The sequence below is a fragment of the Ruditapes philippinarum genome, unplaced genomic scaffold (assembly GCF_026571515.1).
Source record: "Ruditapes philippinarum isolate M1 unplaced genomic scaffold, ASM2657151v2 ctg248_1_1_1_1, whole genome shotgun sequence".
NCBI classification, from domain to species: Eukaryota; Metazoa; Mollusca; class Bivalvia; order Venerida; family Veneridae; genus Ruditapes; species Ruditapes philippinarum.
Genome location: NW_026860683.1, coordinates 285925 through 308891, shown reverse-complemented (window position 1 = coordinate 308891; position 22967 = coordinate 285925). Strand labels below are relative to the sequence as shown.

General features: G+C 32.1%; 1 protein-coding gene across 1 annotated transcript; it reads left to right on the top strand.

Annotated features, from left to right (window-relative positions):
- Positions 1 to 128: 128 nt before the first annotated feature.
- LOC132713043 (rapamycin-insensitive companion of mTOR-like) lies at positions 129 to 22154 on the top strand. Its single transcript, XM_060695493.1, has 15 exons — positions 129 to 247; positions 2614 to 2777; positions 3312 to 3467; positions 4002 to 4108; positions 4893 to 4980; positions 5590 to 5682; positions 6336 to 6442; positions 7228 to 8973; positions 10330 to 10480; positions 10833 to 11010; positions 11361 to 11486; positions 12929 to 13057; positions 14138 to 14264; positions 14490 to 14628; positions 15267 to 22154. Exons 1-15 carry the CDS (start codon positions 187 to 189, stop codon positions 15375 to 15377), a joined length of 3483 nt encoding a protein of 1160 aa, XP_060551476.1. The 5' UTR covers positions 129 to 186; the 3' UTR covers positions 15378 to 22154.
- The last annotated feature ends 813 nt before the right edge of the window (positions 22155 to 22967 follow it).

Below are 22967 nucleotides of genomic sequence, written 5' to 3'. Positions count from 1 at the left end.
CTAATATTCAGCTTCATGAGACAATTATTGGAATTCAGAATGGATAAGCTATATTATATTCATAGATTTGTTCAGAATTTGGTGAGAACATCTGTTTATTTAAACTTTATTTCAGTTTTTCTAGACCATAGTATCATCAGCACCTCAGGAATGCCTATGTTAAGCTGATAGCTTCATGTTTATATTATGGTAGAGACGGTAACTGTAGAGCTGTCCTCTCTAAAGGCTCTGTGTGCAGGATCAGAGGAGTAACATTCTCTTGTTACATCTACACACTGAACTATTAAGTTTTCTGTTAGTCACATGTTTCTTTATTATACCCCCACAAACGAAGTTTAGGGGGGGGGGTATATAGGAGTCAGCTTGTCGGTCGGTCCATCGGTCGGTCCACATCATGGTTTCCAGACGATAACTTAAACTAGAGTTTGGAGTGAGGTATTGAAATCAAACTTGGTATATAGCAACCTTATGTGGAAACCCCGGTTGGTATTGCATTTGGACCCCCTGGGGTCAAGGTCACCGTTACTAAAAATAGAAAAATGGTTTCCGGACAATAACTTAATTTAAGAATGAGATATTGTAATCAAACTTGGTGTACAGCAAGCTTATATGAAGACCCCTGTTGGTATTGCATCTGGGGCCAAGGTCAAGGTCACCGTTACTAAAAATAGAAAAATGGTTTCCGGACAATAACTTAAGTTAGGAATGAGATATTGTAATCAAACTTGGTATATAGCAAGCTTATATGAAGACCCCGGTTGGTATTGCATCTGGGGCCAAGGTCAAGGTCACCGTTACTAAAAATAGAAAAATGGTTTCCAGACAATAACTAAAGTTAGGAATGAGATATTGTAATCAAACTTGGTGTACAGCAAGCTTATATGAAGACCCCGGTTGGTATTGCATCTGGACCCCCTGGGGCCAAGGTCAAGGTCACCGTTACTTAAAATAGAAAAATGGTTTCCAGACAATAACTAAAGTTAGGAATGAGATATTGTAATAAAACTTGGTATGTAGCAAGCTTATATGAAGACATAGGTTGGTATTGCATCTTGACCCCCTGGGGCCAAGGTCAAGGTCACCATTACTAAAAATAGAAAAATGGTTTCTGGACAATAACTAAAGTTAGGAATAAGATATTGTAATCAAACTTGGTATATAGCAAACTTATATGAAGACATTGGTTGGTATTGCATCTGGATCCCCTGGGGTCAAGGTCACCATTTTTACTAAAAATAGAAAAATGGTTTCTGGACAATAACTAAAGTTAGGAATGAGATATTGTAATCAAACTTGTCGTTAGCAAGCTTACATGAAGACCGCGCTTGGTATTGCATTTGGACTCCCTGGGTTCAAGGTCACAGTTACTAAAAATAAAAAAATGGTTTCCAGACAATTACTAGGGTTAGGAATGAGATATTGTTATCAAACTTGGTGTATAGCAAGCTTATATCAAGATCCTTGTTGGGATTGCAATAAATTGAAAGAATTCTTTGTACACAGTGCTGATGGTACTTTATTTACTGTAGGTTTATTTCAAATTTTTCTTCAGACAACTTATTTTTCAAAAGTCAAAGTTGCTGGTGGGGGTATTAATCACCTTCAGTGATAGGTCTAGTTATAACTGATGTCATGTTTGATAACCTACCACTATTGCATACACTCAAATTACACAACTGTGTGTATTTGTGTTAAATACAACATATAGCCCGGGTTCTATCACAGTACTTAACCTTTGTCGGAAAATATTCAAATATAAATATCATACATGAATGAGATTTTTCTTCTGTCTAATAAGTGAACTATTCCCAGAACTGTTTGTCAAAAAATTATTTCAAAAGATCCAATTAAAATGACATTTTTTAAAATATTTCCAATGTAGGCAATTTTGGGTAATTTCTGATGAAGTTACTATGGTATCAAGGTAATCCCCAAAAATGCAAGTATGGAAGGATAGATGGGTCAAAATCTTCAAGTTATGTTATGAAAAACTTCCAACAGTTAACTTGCTATAAAATTCAAACTATATGAACAGATGATATGTCAGTATATGTGATTATAACATATTTTAATTGACTGTGTAAAAACATATTAGGAAAATAGTAGTAAAATATGACGATTTTATAAAATATTTTGCTTGTCACGAATACATTCATTATTTACAAAATTGAATTTATTGGCAGATGAAAATGATTTTAGTGTGCCAGTTTTAAAAATATTAGCATCATTGTGTGTTGCTTTTACTAGCAGTCACAGAAAATGTAAATACCGTGATATCATAGAACCCGTGATATCATAGGAACCATGTATACAAATAGAAGTTTAAATGTGCCAGCATGTGTAAATACCTGATCATGAGTGGTAATTGATCTTTTCAACTTTGTTGATTACCTACCACTATTGTATACAATTATATTATGTTACTTTGTGTAATTGTTTTAAATACAAGATGTAGAAATAAATGTGAAAATCAACAGCATGTGGAAACTCGTGATCATAAGCAATAAATTGTCTGTCAACTTTGTTAAAAAGTATTTAACATTTGTTTTTACAAGTTTATCATTAATTATTGAAGCAGATATATTTATTTATGTAATAAATCTTTTACCTAGGCTGGAAGACTTTACAGTACTAAAATGATGAGAGTATTTTTACGTGCCAAAGTGAAGGACTTTAACACATGGGGTATAGAGTTCCTGGTTGGTCAGTTATATGATCAAAGTCGAAGTGTTGCCATGACAGCCCTAACAATACTGGATGAGGCTTGTGAAGTAAAGGTAATTTAAACATTTATTTAAGTATGTTCAATTCTTTCATCTGAGAACGCTATCCAGCTAGCTTGTTAGCATTGATACTGGATAAAGAGGAGCATTTGGTGTCTTGTCACCAATAAAAATACTCCGGTGCCCACTAATGCCTGAAATAATACATGGAGAGTTATCTTAGGTCTTCCTCCACAAGTAAAGCTGGAAAGTCATCATATGACCTTAACAGTATTTGCCCAAACAATCATTTAATCCACCAGTAAGTCCAGAAGGTGCAGTGTCTTGAACACCAACTAGTAGTTGACAATAAAATGATGTCAATCAAAAAATAAAGGGTCAGTGTTACAAGGAGTTGAATTGCTCATTTTGACTTGATATAACATAGTCTCCTTAATGCAAGTCTTTAATTTTACTTAATACTATTGCTGTTAGTGCTTTTGATTGGTGGAAATTTATCTGTACATAAACTTTAACTCTAGTTATAGAATGAAAAGAATTTAATAGCCTTACATATTAAAGAAAGAATGTGTGTTTTCTTACTTTAAGGAAAATTTGGAATCTGTGGTAAAGATGAAGCCATCATTTTTGCACCTCGGAGAGAAAGGCGTGATGATACTGTGTCGCTACATGTCCACACCTGCAGGCTTCAAGTTCTTAACTGATGCAAACTATACTCTTAATGAACTGAAGAAATGGCATTCTGTAAGTAATCTTATGTATTGTTAACAAGCCTTGGTTATTTTAGTACATCAAGGGAACGTTTAACACCAATGAAATAAAGTGTAATTTCAGTTCATCTAAGGAACAAATTGCCAAACTTGAACACTTATTCTACATATTTCATTTCATCAGTAATGACTTAAAACTTAACTGATTATAAATAATTTTATTAATCTAACCTGTTAAGAGTTAGTACATGATTTAACACTGCACTTCAATTGTAATTAAATTTGTTGTCCATGCAAGTACAGTGTGGTTTGAAATGATAATTGAAACACTCCACTTTTCATATCTTTATTTCTTGTGTGGAAAAGTCAATGTAGGTTTGAAACTAATTAACATTAATTTAAGACAAAAATGTCCATATGTAATTTATACTGATTAGCTCTTGTAAAACTATGCTTAAATGAACATGTATAATGGCAAGATAATATTTCTATACAAAAGATAGGTTTTGTTAATAAGAATGGAATATAGTTCAAAGAATGTTTGTAACATTGTGCATATTTTTTCCAGACATTTAATACCCGGTATGTTCATATGGTTGAAGAATTGTTGAATGAAGCTTTGACCACATATGAAAAAACTTATGAGGGGTCCTACACCAGGAGATCTAGTAAAAGGTAAGTTTTGTCCATTATAAATATCTAAAATAAAGAGTTTGCTTATGATTTCTTACTTTTGTTACTTGCCCTTAAAAATGAGATTTTCAAAGTGTTTTTCACTTTCATGTTCTTTACAAAATAAGCTCTGTTTGTGTTTTGTTATGTAAATATACATGTAGTATGTTATAATCTCTTGGTTAGAGGCGTCCGTGGCCGAGTGGTTAAGGTCGTTGATTTCAAACTACTTGCCCCTCACCGCTGTGGGTTCGAATCCCGACAGGGACTTGGATTCTTTCATGTGAGGAAGCTATCCAGCTAGCTTACGGAACGTCGGTGGTTCTACTCGGGTGCCCGCTCGTGCCTGAAATAATGCACAGAGGGGCATCTGAGGTTTTCCTCCACCAGTAAAGCTGGAATGTCGTGATATGACCTATACTGTGTCGATGTGACGTAAAACCCAATCAATCAATCTCTTGGTTATAATTATTATGGTCTATTTATGTCATATGATTTGGTTAGATTGTCTGTTATTTTACTGACAGACATATACAATTTGCCTGTTTTGTGTTGCATTTTAATAAACAGTTAATTCTGTTATACAATTCTTAAATATAGCAATGATTGTTTTTAGAACAGAATGTTTTTATTAGTTTTCTTTAAGTTCATTATCATTGTTTATAAACTGAATTTGATAGAGGGGTTAAGTTATCTTTGTATATTAATGCAAGGTTAATAAAATGAGTTATTAGAAATGTAATCAAATGTTTTATATACATGTATTCCTACTGTGTACATATTTAAGGAGACAGAGGAAAGATGTATTTGTGCCAACACATCTATATGGAGAACTTGTTCAGCATAAAGACAGTTTTAATCTTCTTAGACAACAGGTAGGTATTCTGTTTATTTCATTTTATTACATGAACTCAGAGTAAAGGGGTAAAGAGATAGTTAGCATTGGCTTTGTTATCTTGTTTGAAGGTAGATGTAAAATGTATGGCACTTGTTACAAATTCTAAGTTGAAGATATGGCTGAACATACTTAACCTCACATATGTATAAAAACAGTAAAGTATGACTATGCTAAGTTACAATTACACAGTTTTGTCATATACTTTACCAAAAATCTACTGTCTTTGTCAACATTTTGTTATTAACCTCTGTTTATTGACTGATATCTTTGTTATTAGGTGTAATAGAACTGTCTATGGACATATACCCTTGTTTGGGATTTCAGGTTGTTTAGGTCAAAGTCAAGGTCATTAGGCTTAAAATAGATTGTCCCAATTCTCCTCTTAGTAAGTTAATGTATATAAAGAGCTTGCATCAATTTTCCTGTTTGTAATGAAAGTTTAATTTGTTTACTTTATACATACATAGATGACTATTTAGTAAGTTAATGTATATATTACAAACAAGTAAATTGATATCACTGATGAGAGCTCATCAGTGATAACACTTTACTTGTTTGTAATGAAATCTTAATTTGTTTATTTTAGACATACATAGATGACTATTTTGAGTGTATCAGATGTCAGGAGTTGAAAACTGAAGACGATATATTACACCTGAAGACAGCACTTTGGGCTGTGGTATGTAAATAAATCTTGTAGCATGTTTATATTTTTGCCAGTATCTCTACCTTTACAGTGTGAAGCTGTAAATCAATAACTATGTTTATAATTTAAGTGGCAAATGTTCTGCAATAATAATATCAGTAGTACTAATGGTATTCTTAATTTGGTTTGATACATAGTTACACTTATTGTTCAAAAGTTATGGAAAAAAATTGTCCATAACTGATTAATTAATTCTTTAAATAAAAGTGGTGTTTTTGTACTTTAATTTCCATTTATCTATAAGAAAGCCTCCTTATTTATTTTATATGTTCATGTTGATACCATTATCATTGTATACTTACAGTTATAATGATTATTGACCGGTTATATGGCCAAATATAAATAGTTGTAAGCTTATATAACACAAGTTGCTAGGAGAAGTTAAGTAGCAACCAACTGTTTATGGCTTTATAACCTGTCAAAAGGCTATATAACAACTTAATTATACTTGGCAATTGATTTCTTTGATTAGAAATAAAATTCTCAACCTTCTTATATATGAATAACATAATTGTCACAATTGTTTAACAATTGTCCAATGAAAATGCATGTTACAAACTTGAAGTATCAGAAATTTTTATCAACATGTATTTGGCTTTTCCAGTGTTCAAATTTTTTTGTTGTAGGGTCACATCAGTATGTCATCATGGGGTGTATCATGGCTACAGGAAGAAAAAATAGTTCCTGAGATAATACGTTTAGCAGAGGAAAGTGCTATCTATTCAATCAGAGGGTAAGCATTGCTAGTTATACTAACCAATGCTATTTCAAATGTTATATAGATTTACTAATACCAGGTAAAATAAAATGTTACACAAAGTTATATAACCGAAAGTCCCATACAATATCAAATGTTATATAGAGTTTCTAAGTCCAGGTAAACTAAAATGTATATGAAGTAATATAGTACAGGCAGTCAGATGTTGCATAAGGTAAAATAGGGCAGGTAATGTCATGTTTTAAATGAAGTTATATAACCCAGGTAATATCAATCTTACTTTAAGTTGTATACCCCAGGTTCAGTCAAATGGGTTCCATATGGCTGTGTTGTTAATGTTACTGTTTTCAAATTACTTGCCACACACAGCGCTCGAGTTCAAATCCTTTGAAATCCTTTGAATTCATTCATATGAAGATCCTAATCAGATTGCTAACAGGAGGTGGGTAGTTCTGCTCGGGTATTGTGGATAAAATAATGCAGTCTTCCACTTTCAGTAAAGCTGGAAAGTTATAATTTCTTCAGTGGCAGTATGACTTAAAAGTCAACATATACATAAGTTAACAAGTTGGTTTTCCGACAATAATTCAAGAACATTAACGATATTTTAAAATATTTAAATAAAAATAAATGAAGTCTATAAAGATCTGATAGTAGAATGTGATCCTATCATTTTGATCAATTACTAAAATATTGAATGTTTTAAAAGACAGATTTCCAGAGTTTACACAAAAAAGGTGTGTTTGTTTAATTAACCCAAATACTTTGAAACTTCGTAAGAGACACATTTTATATTTCAGGACATGTATATTTATTCTGGGAATGGTATCAAGTACAAGGGAAGGAGCAGAAGTGCTATCTCAATATGGGTGGGAGTCACGGTGGAACACAAGAGCTGAACGCTGGCCTCTTGTAGAGGATAGGTCTCTGTTACTTGAAGACTCCATGGAAGATATGCCAACAGAAGCTGGATTTAGCATTGGTAATAACAGACTGGAACTAGGCAGCCCTGTGAGCAATCTAGATTATATTGCTGAAGAGCACTTTCATTCGAGAAAACCAGGAAAATCTTTTAATAGTAAAACTGATGACGATGATGTTGACAGTGAATCTGGGATACATATTCCTGATGTAAAATCTCATGGACTTGCAAATAGTCCTGAGCTAACAAGGCAAGGAATTCGGCTTAAAAGTCAAACACTACCTTTACCAGGGCATAGTGGTTCTAAACATCACTTTCCATTTAGGTCACATACATTTAGAAGCATAGCTTTACCCCAGTTTATAAAAGACCGTACAAAAAGTTTTGAGCACATATCAAATCAACATAAAGACTTTCGAATTTCGCATGAACACAGGAGCCACAGTTTTCATTTTCATTTGAAAAGCAGGCACAAAGGTGACTCCCATAAACATAAAAGTGAATCACAAAATGAAAAATCTGTGATAAACAATAACAATAGTATAAAAAGCATAGATGCAGCTCCTCGTAGAAGCTCTTCAATGAGACATGTGAAGGAGGAGAGTTCACACATACGTCCAAGATCTTCTTCTGAATACTCTTCCACTCATACAAGTGCTAAACAATCTAGTAGTGTTGAACATATGCATAAAACAAAACCAGACAATAAAGCAGAATCTTCACAGAAAGATGTTGTTCTTAAGATTGTGGAGCCAGGTGATGATGGCTATAAAGCTGAAGATGCTAAACCAGAAGATAAAAAAACAGTAACAGACCGTGTAGAAGCAGGTAGAAGTATCAGAATTAGTGTCACAGACACCGATTCCGAATCTCCCGACGCTGAACTGAATAATCAAAACCAATTTGAACAAAATAAAACCATTGAAAGTAGTGATAAAACACATGGAAATGAAAGTCATGTGGTGCTTGACAGTACAGAAAATGTGTGTGAACAAAGCTCAAATGATGATGGGACAGCTGATGGAGGTGCTAGTAAAAAATCAGATGTTGAAAAAGATGAAAGGTGTTTTAGAAAAATCAGTATTATGAAAGAGGAACGTAGCAGTAGTAGTGACAGTTCCAAAACTAGTAAAAGTCGAACAGAAAGTTTTACTACAGACTCTACTACCAGTGGTGTTGGATCGTACGACTCTGGCCACCATGGAGTAATTGAGTTCCCCTCGTTAAGTCCAATAGCAAGTTCAAACTCTCTTGAAACAATGGATGTGCAATTACGCCATAAAGAAAAGAAAGAACTTAAAGATAATGCTCATCATTCATCTTTCTTACGTAGAATGTCAAATCTTACACGTGTTCCGAGTATAAGAAGACAATCTAGTCCAGGTGTTGGCCTTATGCCAACTTCTAAATATTTTGACTTCTCAGAAAATGCCATAATGTACACTACAGCTCGTGATGCTATTGGTTATGCGACTTTACGTAACTTAATGAAGACTCGGACAATAAGTTCCGATGTAGAGTCAGATTATGGATTAAATTCACTCTATGATAACATGGGAAGTATGACTAGTATTAATAGGAGACCCAGTATAGACAGTACTATAACACCAGGGAGACCTTCCAGGTAAGTTAAAATACTGCACACTTTACATCAAATAAATTTCTTATTTGATATATATATACATTGACTTACTCAGAATTCTGACCAAAAAAAAATTGCAGTCTTAATGATTATTATTACTTTTTAGCCCGACTATTGGCAGAATAATCGAGCTAATGCAGTCACCCATTTGTCTGTGGTTAAGTTTTTGCGTGTAAGCTGGTATCTCCATAACTACTGAAGGGAATGGATTGAAACTTCACACACTTGTTCTCTGTGATTATCTAAGATGATTGGCACAAGTTCCATAACTCTGATTTGCTTTTTTACATAATTATGCCCCTTTTTCAACTTAGAAATTCTTGGTTAAGTTTTTGTGTGTAAGCTGGTATCTCCAAAACTACTGAAGGGAATGGATTGAAACTTCACACACTTGTTCTCTGTGATTATCTTAGATGATTGGCACAAGTTCCATAACTCTGATTTGCTTTTTAACATAATTATGCCCCTTTTTCAACTTAGAAATTCTTGGTTAAGTTTTTGCGTGTAAGCTGGTATCTCCATAACTACTGAAGGGAATGGATTGAAACTTCACACACTTGTTTTCTGTGATTATCTAAGATGATTGGCACAAGTTCCACAACTATGATTTACTTTTTTGCATAATTATGCCCCTTTTTCGACTTAGAAATTCTAGGTAAATTTTTGCTTGTAAGCTGGTATCTCCATAACTACTGAAGAGTTTGTACCTTTTCGGACAATTTTATGTATTCATATAGGTAAGCATTATTATACTCAATGGAACACCCTTGTGACAACTTTTCGAATAGTCGAGCGTTACTGTCCTACGACAGTTCTTGTTTTTTTTTTTTTGCAAAAATATTCAATTTTTATAAAAGTGACTTATATTAGGTAGATAAGTGTACTTTTACTCTCCAAATTGAAGTGTTCTTCTTACAAAAAATTACTCTTTGTATTTATTTATATTAAGTTCAAATAATACATTGTTTGAATGAATTTTAACTATACTCTGTATAACAGCCATCTATATTAACATAGTATTTAAGTGAAATAGAATATGAGTTTTATTGATTGTTATAAAGATTTTTGGCAGGATATGGCCCTATGTAAAAGGTTGATTACATATAATGGGCTTGGGTTATAATGCAAAGAATAGTAATTATTTGGTTACATGTATATGGGTGTCAAGAATTTTTTTATAAAAAAATTTATAAAACAGCAAACTTCCTTTATTAGTGAAAAGAAACTGCAAAAGTTGACAGCAATTGTGTATATAGTTTATAATCATCATGATTATCCAATGAATAACAATGTTACAAGCATGCAGTATTGTACATATGGATATGTTTAAAATTTCAGTCTTATGTTTAATATGAGTGGTTTATCCCTCAGTGAAATGGATAATCCAAATCATACTACCAAAGCTAGTTTATATCAGCATAGGCCTCATACAGGGAAAGCTGAGTTTATGGGAATCACACTTCCTGTTGATATCAATATGATATTTGAGGTAAATTTTCGGATTTATATATCAATGTGATATTTGAGGTAATTTTTCTGATTTATATGTCAATGTTATATTTGAAGTAAATCTCAATATGATATTTGAGGTAATTTTTCTGATTTATATGTCAATGTGATATTTGGGGTAGATTTTCTAATTTGTTTGTCAATATGATATTTGAGGTATTTTTTCTAATTTGTTTGTCAATGTGATATTTGAGGTAAATCTTCTGATTTATATGTCAATATAATAGTTGAGATAAAAAAAATTATGCCAATATATTTGAGATAAATCTTCTGATTTAGCCATGAATAAGTTACTGTGTCTTCCAATGGATGTATGTTTAATGTTTTTATAGGTACATGAAGGAGAAGATAGACGGACAGAATCATTTCTAGGATCTGGTATATCACGACAAGCGTCTGTGGTGAGCCAGTCTTCTATGTCAAAACAGAATTCATTTTCTGAACAATTAGAGGGAAGGATTGCTAGATCAGAGAGTGGGACAGAATACTCGGACAGACTGGAGTTGGAAAGTAAGTTCTCACAGGCTTATCTCTTTAGTAATATATTTATGACTGTAATAAATTTAATAAATAATTGAAGTGCAGTATATAAATGAAGATTCAATGTAGTAAATGAAGACAGAAATGAATAAATTTGATTGAAATTCAGTTTGGTTTCTTAGAAGAATTTATATAAGACTATGTCTTCCATTCTATTCCTTTCCTTTGAATATATGATTTGACTTATATATTGTATGTTTTATAACTGTATTGTGTTGATAAGTATATATTTTGGAAATAAATATGTTTCAACTAAATTGGTTTCTTATAATTGGTTGATAATTGTGAATGATTAAGTACCATAGTATTGACTTTTTTAGGTCGTGGGATTCGGTCACGATCTGGTTCAACAGTAGCACCAACCCCCTTGTCTAGTACCCATAATGTAGATGTTTGTATACAATGTCGAGGTATACGTCAGGAAGCTGTTATACATCCTATAGATGGTAAGGAAGAAAATTTTATTATTATAATTTTACTTTTGATTGTGCATGAAAGCAGTATTTCAATGATGAAAGCACAGGTTTATTGATGTTAAAGAACCCCATTATTAACATTGCCTACAGAACGGTATAAATTTTGTAGGCCACCATGAAGTCTTTATATTTAAGCAACTTTCCAACTAGGGCATGGAAGGTTTTTGGTTTTATTTTAGGGCTTGCATATGTCTCAAAGCAACAGAATCAATGATATAGTTTGATGCCATTTATATAAAACAGGAAACATGTACAAAGTAAAAAAAAAAAAAGAGAAGATATCTTTGGCATTCAATTAAATAAATCCTGAAAATTCACAATATTGGCTTTCAATCAAAAGTAATTAAAAAAGAAAACGAAAAAACACATCATTTTTTGGCATTTCATTTTACATGTAATTGCAAAGAAAAAAATGTCATTTTTGACATTTCTTGAATATAATGCTGTATGAATTTTATTAATGCGCAATTTGTCTTTGGAATTATTATTGTAGGTCAAGCATTCTGACTTAATACTTGTTTTTTTATTAACTTACAAAAATTCTACATTATTAAAGTGCTTAAGTATTAGAGTATAGTCAAATACACTTTTTTACTGGCAGCTCTTGTGTTAATAATAATAAATGTTTAGATGGTTATCAATTATTTAATTTTATTTGATATATATTTTAAAACATTTTATTCTAACTTAAGGGGAGTTGTACTCTATTCATCTTGATTAAAGGATTGCATGTATTATTTCTCATTAACTATTAAAGGTACTCTTGTATAACTTCACTTGTGTCTTATAGCATAATTGAAGATACTGACTAAGATCTATCACTCTAGCATTTATTTTTACTAAATTATTTCCATTTGTGAATTTATGAAATTTTTGGTTGAGTGCATGTTCTATTTATTTAACCACGGAAGAAATTTCATACATTAATTTTTTATGGTCAAAGTTATATGTCACTGCCTAACACACAATCTGATGATGGTTTTTGGTACCAAGTTTTTCCCCGTTGTTAATTTTGAATATTCCTGCATGACATTCATTTTCAGACAATAACAAAAGTGAAGGGTGCAGCTCTGTGATTACTCTTAAGATTGTTTCAATAAAAAAAGAGTTAAAATGTTATAGTTAACACCATTAGAGCCACTTGAAAATTAAAGTTTTAGAACTTATAACTCCAAAGAGAACCTCCAAAAAGAACCAGGGTTCTAGGTTATAAAGAAATGTTCCCAGCTCAAACTCACATTTGATTGGTCAGAAACTGACCAATGAAAATCCTGAGATTTGAGACAGAACTCGGAAAAAAAAAGTTTTATAACCTTGTGGCCAGGATTGAAAAATTCTTTGTTTATCTAAGCATGCTATTAAATTTCTAAACTATATATAAACATTTTTCTGCATGTATCTTCTTTATTTAGAGTCTGAAGTAACAACTGACACATCAGCTACAGGTGTTAAATCTAGTCACCATGGTAATAGAAATCGGACTGGTAGTATAACTGCTGGCATTGAGACATCCAGTAGCTTGACCAGTGCATCAGATTCTTGTAAGCATGTTTGTTTTATTACTCATTCTTCAATACCTATCTTGTATTGTATGTTTAATACTTGTATATATTCCATAGTTGTCAATGAGTTTATCTTTGCTATTAATGCTATAAATGCAAAAATTGAAAATTTAGCTTGTTTATTTTGAAGATATTAAGGAGGGCTTTTGTACTTTCTCAGGTGTGGGTATTGTCATTTGTTTTTGAATCACTTTTGTGTGCAAGGACTATATCTCATTTACAGGTGCTTGTTTTGATTTTAAACAAATACATCTGCATTTCTAATGATAAATAAAACATGCTGGCAGAAAACATTTCAATAAATCTAACATACATATTGTTGGAATAATGGCCAATGAAAATTTAACTATGTAGCTGTGAGAATATTGGAATATCCTCTCCTGGGACAATGCTTGTTCATAAACATGTTTTGCTTTTGCATGCAATATTCAACTGTATAAATTGTGGTAGATATGAAGAAACTTAATTCTTACTAAGAAGATTTCCAGTATGTTCCCATACAAGTAATTAATCATGTATATCCATTAACTACATATCTTTATGTTATGATTTGTATCTCAATTTCTTTCTTTTGTATACTTTAGTAAGAATTTCAACTCAGTTGCTGAGCACATATATCCATTTTGTATGTGTGATATGGTGCTAATTTTATAAAAGCATATTTATAACCTTGGTTCTGATCTTGCCATATAACTTCAGAATAATCCTTAAACTTTCTTTGTGCTCTTCTCCAGTGATAAATAAGGGGGAACAAAAGAAAAACTAGTTTTATTTTCTCCACATTTTGAAGAAAGTTTGAAGATATTGTCATGACTTGGCAGGGTTGGCTTTGGGTAACCTTTTTGGTTAAGTTTTCGTTTATGGTCATAAACTTCAATACTATCAAAGCATCTTCATATGTGGATGCACCTGCCAGACCTATGAGAAAAGTCGAGAAAATTGCTTTTTCAATAGCTCTTGTTTTTAACCTGTATTGTGTTTGATAAAATTATGAGACAATGGTGCATTATGTAACTCCTGTAATCTTAACATAATACTGATAGCTATTTTAATTTGCAGCTACAGGAAAGAAAATTTCATTTGATACGGCAATTGGTCGGACAATGGTAAGGAAGGAGATTATACAGCTGGTCATTAACTTGTCCAGTTCTGTCGGAGTGAAGGGTGCAGAACAAGGTCTACTAAGGTTTGTATATAAATAACATTGAAAGTTACTTAATTATACTTAATATATGTAACTGATATTTGAGCATCATCTCTGATTAAAAAATTCTACATGAAAAAGAGCTAGTAGTAACATAATAAACAGATTTTCATAAGGGTGATTTGCTATTTACAGAATCCTGATTTGCTACTATGTTAACTTTGTGTGATTTAACTTAACTCTTATTTAAGTATTTTATCATTTTAGCTTGAAACAGAAGTTTCCAAAGGCATTCCAGGACTTGTGCTTTTACTCAGAAGTTTCATTCATGCTTGGTACATGTTCATTTCGGCTGACAGCAAGACGATTTATACAAGAACTGTTTGATGAAATTGACAGATCAAAGGTATAAACTCTCATTGTACATACATGTTTATGCCCCCACTTAAAAAGGGTAGATGAGTGTGTCTTTATATTTTGTATATAAACCGGATCTCCATGTTTTTTTTTTCTCATTGGACAAACTATGATTTAGTGTCTGAGGTAGCAGACTAAGTATCACTTAGCCCTTTGAATGTGACGGTTTTAAATCCTTGTGATCAAATATTTGTGGAAACTATCCACCTAGCTGACAATATTTCAGATTCTTCCCTATGTTGGCTTGTATTTGGAATAACATACCAGTATTTAGATACATCAAGGTTCTTCCTTTATTAGTAAAATTATATCAAGTGGTTAGTATGCCAAGTACTAACACATGATGATTTAAGTAAGTTGCCAGGTATAGTTTAAAAACCAATGATTATTATAATTTTACTCTAAAATATATTTTTGACTTGCAATGTATACAACAAAAAATATGAAAGGCATAGAACATTATCTGTATTGGCTCCTTGTATTTCATCTATTTTGTAAGAAATATAAATCAGATTAAACAATTCTTGTCCCATATATTAATGTTATCAGATTAATATTTGAATAATATAAAATGTGACACATAAAAATCAGGGCGTGAATATATTGTGTCTCATTTGTTGTCTACAGCTGATTGAAGAAGCTCACAATATCCTAGGTGTGGAGGATTCGCCAGAGAAACCTGTTGTACTGGACCGCAGCGTGCCCGAGGATTTTGATGGTTTTGAAGATTTTTCCTGACATGAGCTCTCGTTTAGGAATTCTTTAAATTGTCTTCAACACATGTTTAATTTTTCATGTACAACAAGAAAAGAATAACATTAACCTGCTTGAACATTAAGTGAGTAGCTAAGATAGCATGCATTTCCATGCAGTCTGACCAGGCTTTATACTCAGTATATTGTTGGTAGCTCAATTTTTGTATTTTCGTATTGACATCCCCTAAACTATGAATAAAATGTTCCAAATTCAAAGGTAGAAAACTCCAGTGTTCCAAATTCAAAGGTAGGCAACTCCAGTGTTCCAAATTCAAAGGTAGGCAACTACATTATACAGATTCAACAGGTTATGGTTTATACTGTGTTCTTTGATTAAAAAAAAAGTGTGTTTCCTTGATAATAATATGTTTAATGTAAATTGATTCATGGAATATTAGACATTAAAGTTAATTATAAATCTAAATAAAATTGACCAAAGTTTCTTGTCATAAATGTTTGTACAATGAGACATTGATATTTTAATTACTTTTGTTCCATTTTCCATTAAATATCATTTACAATGTATACTTTCCATCTTTTTATTTTGTTCTTGTCATTTGTATATTTCTTGTATTCCTCTGCGACAAGTTTATACAAAAGATTATGGTATGGTGATATGACATTTACTGTTTGTTGTGTATTTTGATGTTCAAATTATTAAGATTTTAATCAGATAAATACTAAAAGGTTTTGTGAAATATAATCATCTGTGAATATGAATGTACATTTGTATTCATTTTTTAAATTGCTCGAATGGTATGATTTAGTGTTTGCTTTAAGATATTTTTGTTATTTGATACTAACAAATGCTCCACAAAATGTTAAAAACTGAGCTACATCTGAATTCTGTATTTATATATTGTTGTTGAGACTTGTACACAATCTGTCAGTGGTGTTTGATTTTGCTATCTCTTATTTATGTTACCCAGTTTGTATATCTTATGTTTAGTTTTAAGGAAAAATTTATAATAAAGACTGGAAATTCAATGCAAAATAATGGTTAGTTCTTAGCTGATGTTTATGACACTAAATGTTTAACATAAATAGTTTGTAATTAAAGTTAAATGTGATAAATTGTATAATTTCCTTTCATTCAGTGTTGTAAGACAGAGGTTCATTGTATTTTAGTGCCAACTGTTCTGATGCAGCCATTTTCATACGCCCAAATACCTTCGGGACATATCATGGTATGGCGATGTTCGTCCATCTGTATACTCTACCAAAAAGAAAAAGGGGGCCATCTAACCATTTAACTGTAAACTGAACAACAGAGAACAATATATTAAATTCTATAACAATAGAAAGGGCTAATGGCCTTCTATTAAACAGAAGAAAATAACAAAAGAAATGGCCTGTTATTCGAATTCGGTTGCAAGTCTGTGTACAAACAATTGGTTTTCTCAGCATATTTTTTCAGTGACTGTGTTCATATTTGACATGTAAGTAAATGTATGTTTATTCAAAACTCAGGTCAAGTTTGATTTTGGTGGCAATCAACTCATTATTAATAGTTATGTCCCCCTCTAAGCAATTTTTCAGTGAAATTATTTGTAGAATAACAAAAACTTTTGAAGGATTTCATTTATTGTGTTAATATTTAACTTGTTTGTTATATTAAAACATAAGTCAAGTTCCATAACTGTTGCAAACAACTCATTTTCAATAGAGTTATGCTCCTTTTTAAGCAGTTTTTAAAGGGAATGGTTACAACAAAATAACATAAGGATTTCAAATATTCTGTTTATATTTGGAATGCAAGTACATGTATATTATACCTAAACAAAAGAAATGTTAAATTTTCATTTCCATGAACTCCTGATTGAAAGAGTTATGCCCCTTTTCCAGCAAATTTTCTGGGAAATTACTGGTTTATACATGTATCAAGTATGTAATATAAGATCCACATTTCATGTCTGAATTCCTCTGCAATCAGCTAATTGCAATCTAAATTTGATTGATTTCTTTTTAACAAAATAATATTAATCTGTAATTTTGAATTATCTTCTATTACTAATATGTTAACTTATAACCTAGAAAAAAATTATACGGTATTTTTCTTTTACATTTGATGGAAAAGTAATAATCTGGGCCATTAACAACTATAAATTTTTCTATTTTTAGCTCACCTGTCACAAAGTGACAGGGTGAGCTTTTGTGATCGCTTTTCGTCCGGCGTCCGGCCATCGTCTGTCGTCCGTCCGTAAACTTTTACTTTAAATGACATCTCCTCATAAACCACTAAGCCAATTTCATCCAAACTTCACAGGAATGTTCCTTTGGTGGTCACCTTTAAAAAATGTTCAAAGAATTTAATTCCATGCAGAACTCTGGTTGCCATGGCAACCGAAAGAAAAAACTTTAAATATCTTTAAAAAACCATAAAAGCTAGAGCTTAGATATTTGGCATGAAACATCTTCTAGTGAGTGTCTACCAAGTTTGTTCAAATAAAAGCCCTGGGGTCAAAATTGGCCCCGCCCCGGGGGGTCATTGATTTTCCCTATATGCATATAGTAAAAACTTAAAAAATCTTTTTTTAAAGAACCCAAAGAGCTAGAGCTAAGATATTTAGCATGAAATATGTTCTAATGGGTGTTTACCAAGTTTGTTCAAATAAAAGCCCTGGGGTCAAAATTGGCCCCGCCCCGGGGGGTCATTGATTTTCCCTATATGCATATAGTAAAAACTTAAAAAATCTTCTTTTAAAGAACTCAAAGAGCTATGGCTAAGATATTGAGCATCAAACATGTTCTAATAGGTGTCTACCAAGTTTGTTCAAATAAAAGCCCTGGGGTCAAAATTGGCCCCGCCCCAGGGGGTCATTGATTTTCCCTATATGCATATAGTAAAAACTTAAAAAATCTTCTTTTGAAGAACCAAAAGAGTTAGAGCTAACATATTTAGCATGAAACATGTTCTAATAAGTGTCTACCAAGTTTGTTCAAATAAAAGCCCTGGGGGTCAAAATTGGCCCCGCCCCGGGGGGTCATTGATTTTCCCTATATGCATATAGTAAAAACTTAAAAAATCTTCTTTTAAAGAACTCAAAGAGCTATGGCTAAGATATTTAGCATCAAACATGTTCTAATAGGTGTCTACCAAGTTTGTTCAAATAAAAGCCCTGGGGTCAAAATTGGCACCGCCCCGGGGTCATTGATTTTCTTTATATGTGTATAGCAAAAACTTAAAAAATCTTCTTTGAAAAAACCCAAATAGCTAGAGTTAAGATATTAAGCATGAAACATCTTTTAGTGAGTGTCTACAAAGTTTGTTCAAATAAAAGACCTGGGGTCAAAATTGGCCCCGCCCCGGGGGGTCATTGATTTTCTTTATATGTGTATAGCAAAAACTTAAAATCTTCTTTGAAAATACCCAAATAGCTAGAGTTTAGATATTAAGCATGAAACATCTTCTAGTAAGTGTCTACAAAGTTTGTTCAAATAAAAACCCTGGCCTGGTCCCAGGGGTGTCATTGTTTTTAACTATATGTGTATAGTAAAAACTTAAAAAAAATCTTCTTTTAAAAAGCCCAATGAGCTAGAGCTTAGATGTTTAGCATGAAACATCTTCTTATGGGTGTCTACCAAGTTTGTGCAAATAAAAGCCCTTGGGTTAAATTGGCCCTGCAACGTTGGGGGTGGGGGTTGGGGGGACCTATATACAGGTGAGCGACCTCAGGGCCATCATGGCCCTCTTTTCTTTAAGGTGCAATTTTGTTCAACATACCTTATTATAAATTTGGCATCGGGCATATATTGCCCGGCCTCAGCGAAGGTCTTGTATTCTGGTAGTGTGTGATGAGATTTTATATTTATTTAATCAAACTGTAAAGCATGTTCAGAGTCATGTGCAATATTGATGTTGTGTAATAGATGCATGAGAAATGTGTGTATATAACAGTTTTTTATCAATTGTACATAGCAGTATAGATCTATATGAGCCGCGTCATGACAAAACCAACCTAATACGTTTGCGACCAGCATGGATCCAGACCAGCCTGCGCATCCGCGCAGTCTGATCAGGATCCATGCTGTTTGCTTTCAGTTTCTCTACTTGTAATAGGGTTTGTAGACGAACAGCATGGATTTATGCTGGTCGCAAACGCACTATGTTGGTTTTGTCATTACGCAGCTCAATTATTATGTTCATTTTTATTGTGTGGCATTCTTAATTATGCCAAATGAATGTTAAATTTTTACAATTATGGTGTAATGTTGCTTTTTGTTTTGAAGCAAAGTTGTTGATTGTATGTTTTCTTTTAGATACACTATTGTTATCTTTATATATACAGAGATATATATGTATATAGTAATAATTTGTTGTTAAACAAACATATGTACATACATATGTATAAATTAATTTTATCTATTATGATGAAGAATTCGTATGACATTGAACAATAAAGGAATGGTATATATTGAAAGTGTTCTCATATATGTTTTGTCTGTTTATTTTGTAAAGCCTAAAAAAAGCCTAAAGGCATATTATGGTGTAAGTTTTTTGTCTTGTCCTCAAACAATATTTTTTGAGTTAATTTCATCATTGTTAACACAGGAAATTATCTGATATACTTAATTATCCTTATTGTTCATTACATGAAGTTTGCAGTGCAACATGATTTTGAGGCATTTACTTTGCTGATAAATTTACATTAAGCTCCTCTAAAACATCTAACCATCATAGATATACAAGTATATACCAAGGTTGTTCAGTAATTACATATATATTATGAAATAAAATTTCATCACTAAACATTACAAATATTCTTCTAACAATATCATGTCTGAGAGTCATATTTGAAGTAGATGTCAGTACTTACGAGAGAGACAATATCCCAGATGCATAATTTAACAATCTAATAAATGAATTAACAGAGGCTACTTTCTTTAATTGTTATTCTATAAGTAAACAAAATTCAAACTAAACCATTCACATCTCTAGTGTTTTAGGTAAGGCTGGCTCATATTGATCCAATACCAATGCCTGCTTACAAATAGTCCTACAGCCATTGTATGCTAGGGTTTTCTATTATTAACAACTGCAAAATCTATATTGTTCCACATAAATGTCGAAATATAACCATATAAGAAGAATTCATATTCCGACAAATGGTAATGAACAATTTGAACTTATTTACAGGATCATTTTATAATTTTACTGTTCATTTCAAGGAGTAATGCCGTGGTACAATAGATGCATATAAGGACATGTGACAGCAAAACAGTGGCCTTGGAAAATAATCATTTTTACATATGGACAAAAAAAACAGAGTTTGTAAATTAATCTTTTATAAAATGTGAAGCTTTGCTAGGGCTGTTTGGGATATTCAAAAATAATTTGTGTCGGATATAATTTTGGCATTTCTTTGTACTTTGATAAAACCTGATTACATTTGACAGTTACTTATGGACACATATATTACCTTGTTTATTGGTTGAAAGGTGCAAATACAAGTACATATTTATTAATGATTCATATATTATGAGGAGGATTTGTTGTTTTTTAGGAAAAAAAGACAAAATATATATATAATTATATATTTTTTTATTTATTTATTTTTTGCTTTCAAGATATTCCCATCATCAAGAGTCTTTGTCTATCCATGTTTATGCATTTATGTTCTGTAGGATAAAAAAATTGGAGACATTTTTCTATACCCAGCTGTTATACCCTTCAGTTAAAATTGTTATAAAGGTTTAATGAAATGATATTGTCTGCCCTGTCCAGATGCATGTCTAACAACTGGTTAGTCAAATTTTGATGCAACTTCGCATGCATGTATAAAAGGCTATTAGACTTCTAAAATGGCATTGAAATCCACTCTTTAGCATTGAGGTATGGCATCTTTTACTTTATTATATAGTTAAGAAAGACTGCACAACATTTCACAATGTCTTAATAATGTGTTGTCATTATATCTCAAAGAAATGTCATATATTGGTAAGATATATTCTGCTTCACATTACTATAGTGTGTGGATTTGGTGTTAAAGATATAAAATTCATTTTCACTCTAATTCTTAGGTAATTAATACTAAGGAGCTTTAATCCTGTGATTTGTATCATATGTTAAGGGAGATCATTTCATTGAATTTGTTTTATTTTGTTCTTTTAATTCTATGTACATTGTACATACGAAAGAGAAAATTGTGTAGGAAGTATATGTGTGTTATTTTCTTAACTTAATCAGACCTGTTGTTAGCTCATACATGTATAAGCATTATGTCGCTCCAGGGTCAGTCAGCTGTCTGTTGTCCTCAGTTTGGTTGTCCTTAGTTTGGTTGGTAACAATACTTGGCTTCAGTATGTCTTGAATAGTTTGAACATTGGTCATCTGGAATCAAAACCGGGTTTTAATGTTGGCCATCTTGGTGTAATAAATACATGAAGGTCACCCAGTCAGATCAAATGAAAATGTTGTTAAAAGTTACTTACAAAACTCAACACAAGTGATGTTTGTGTGAAAACTAAATTAAGTTTTCCTAAAATTAATAAATTCAGGGTAAAGGAAAGTCATTGTTGAAATTCGTTATTTAGTTGAAGTTAAATAATAGAACATTTATTACATTTGATCAAAAACTAGGTTACTGGCTTAGACTAAAGGAAAGTCTCTGTGTTCCCCATAAAGGTTCACACCTTTAATATGAGCTTGAAATTTTAAGAAGTTACTCAGGTGAGCGATAATAGGCCTTTGATGGCTTTCTTGTTTTAAAAATATGATCACCAGTAAACTTGAAATAAAAATAAAAGAAATGTTTAAAGATTTTTGTGTTGGAATTTATCATTTATAGCATCTGGTAGAGATGAGTTTAATTTGATCTAACTGCCTATTTTTCATGTAATACTTTTAATATGTTTCTTGCCAAGTTCATATTGATTCTCAAGTTTATTATCCCCCTCCTTTTTAGGCGAGTAGTCTCCGTCTGTCTGTCCTTCCATTCGTCCTGTCCGGAGCATATCTCAAAAATTATTTAAGGTAACAACTTTAAACTTCATAGGTGGATAGATCATATTGAGGAGTGCAGTGGACAAGAATGATAACTCTACCCTGCATAATTTTTCAGTGACTGCCTTTTGTTATTTTTCAAACTTAATTTTTGTCCAGAGCATAGCTCAAAAAGTCGTTGAGATATCAACATAAAACTTCATAGGTGGATAGATTTCACTCGGGAGGTGTGCAGTGCACAAGAGTGATAACTACCCTTCATAATTTTTTAGTTATTGCCCTTTGTTATTTTTCATACTTAATTTTTCACGTGAGTGGAGCATAACTCAAAAAGTCTTTGAGATGTCAACATGAAACTTCGTAGGTGGATAGATCTTATTGAGGAGGAATGCTGTGCGCAAGAATGATAACTCTACCCTTTATGATTTTGAGTTATTGACATTTTCATACTTTTTGTACAGAGCTTATCTCAAAAAGTGTTAGAGGTATCAACTTGAAACTTCATATGTGAATAGATATCATTGAGGAGTGCAGCACACAAGAATGATAACCTACCCTGCATTATTTTTCAGTTATTGTCCTTCACATAGGTTTCAAATCTGTAATCACTTCAGCCATTAGTTTTCATTA

Bases quoted from the DNA above. Each gene is read 5' to 3' on its own strand.
- LOC132713043 (XM_060695493.1), top strand. From the start codon at position 187: ATGGTAGAGACGGTAACTGTAGAGCTGTCCTCTCTAAAGGCTCTGTGT. The intron at 3,468-4,001 runs GTAAGTAATCTT...TATTTTTTCCAG, and splicing joins AACTGAAGAAATGGCATTCT to ACATTTAATACCCGGTATGT. The intron at 8,974-10,329 runs GTAAGTTAAAAT...TTAAAATTTCAG, and splicing joins ACACCAGGGAGACCTTCCAG to TCTTATGTTTAATATGAGTG.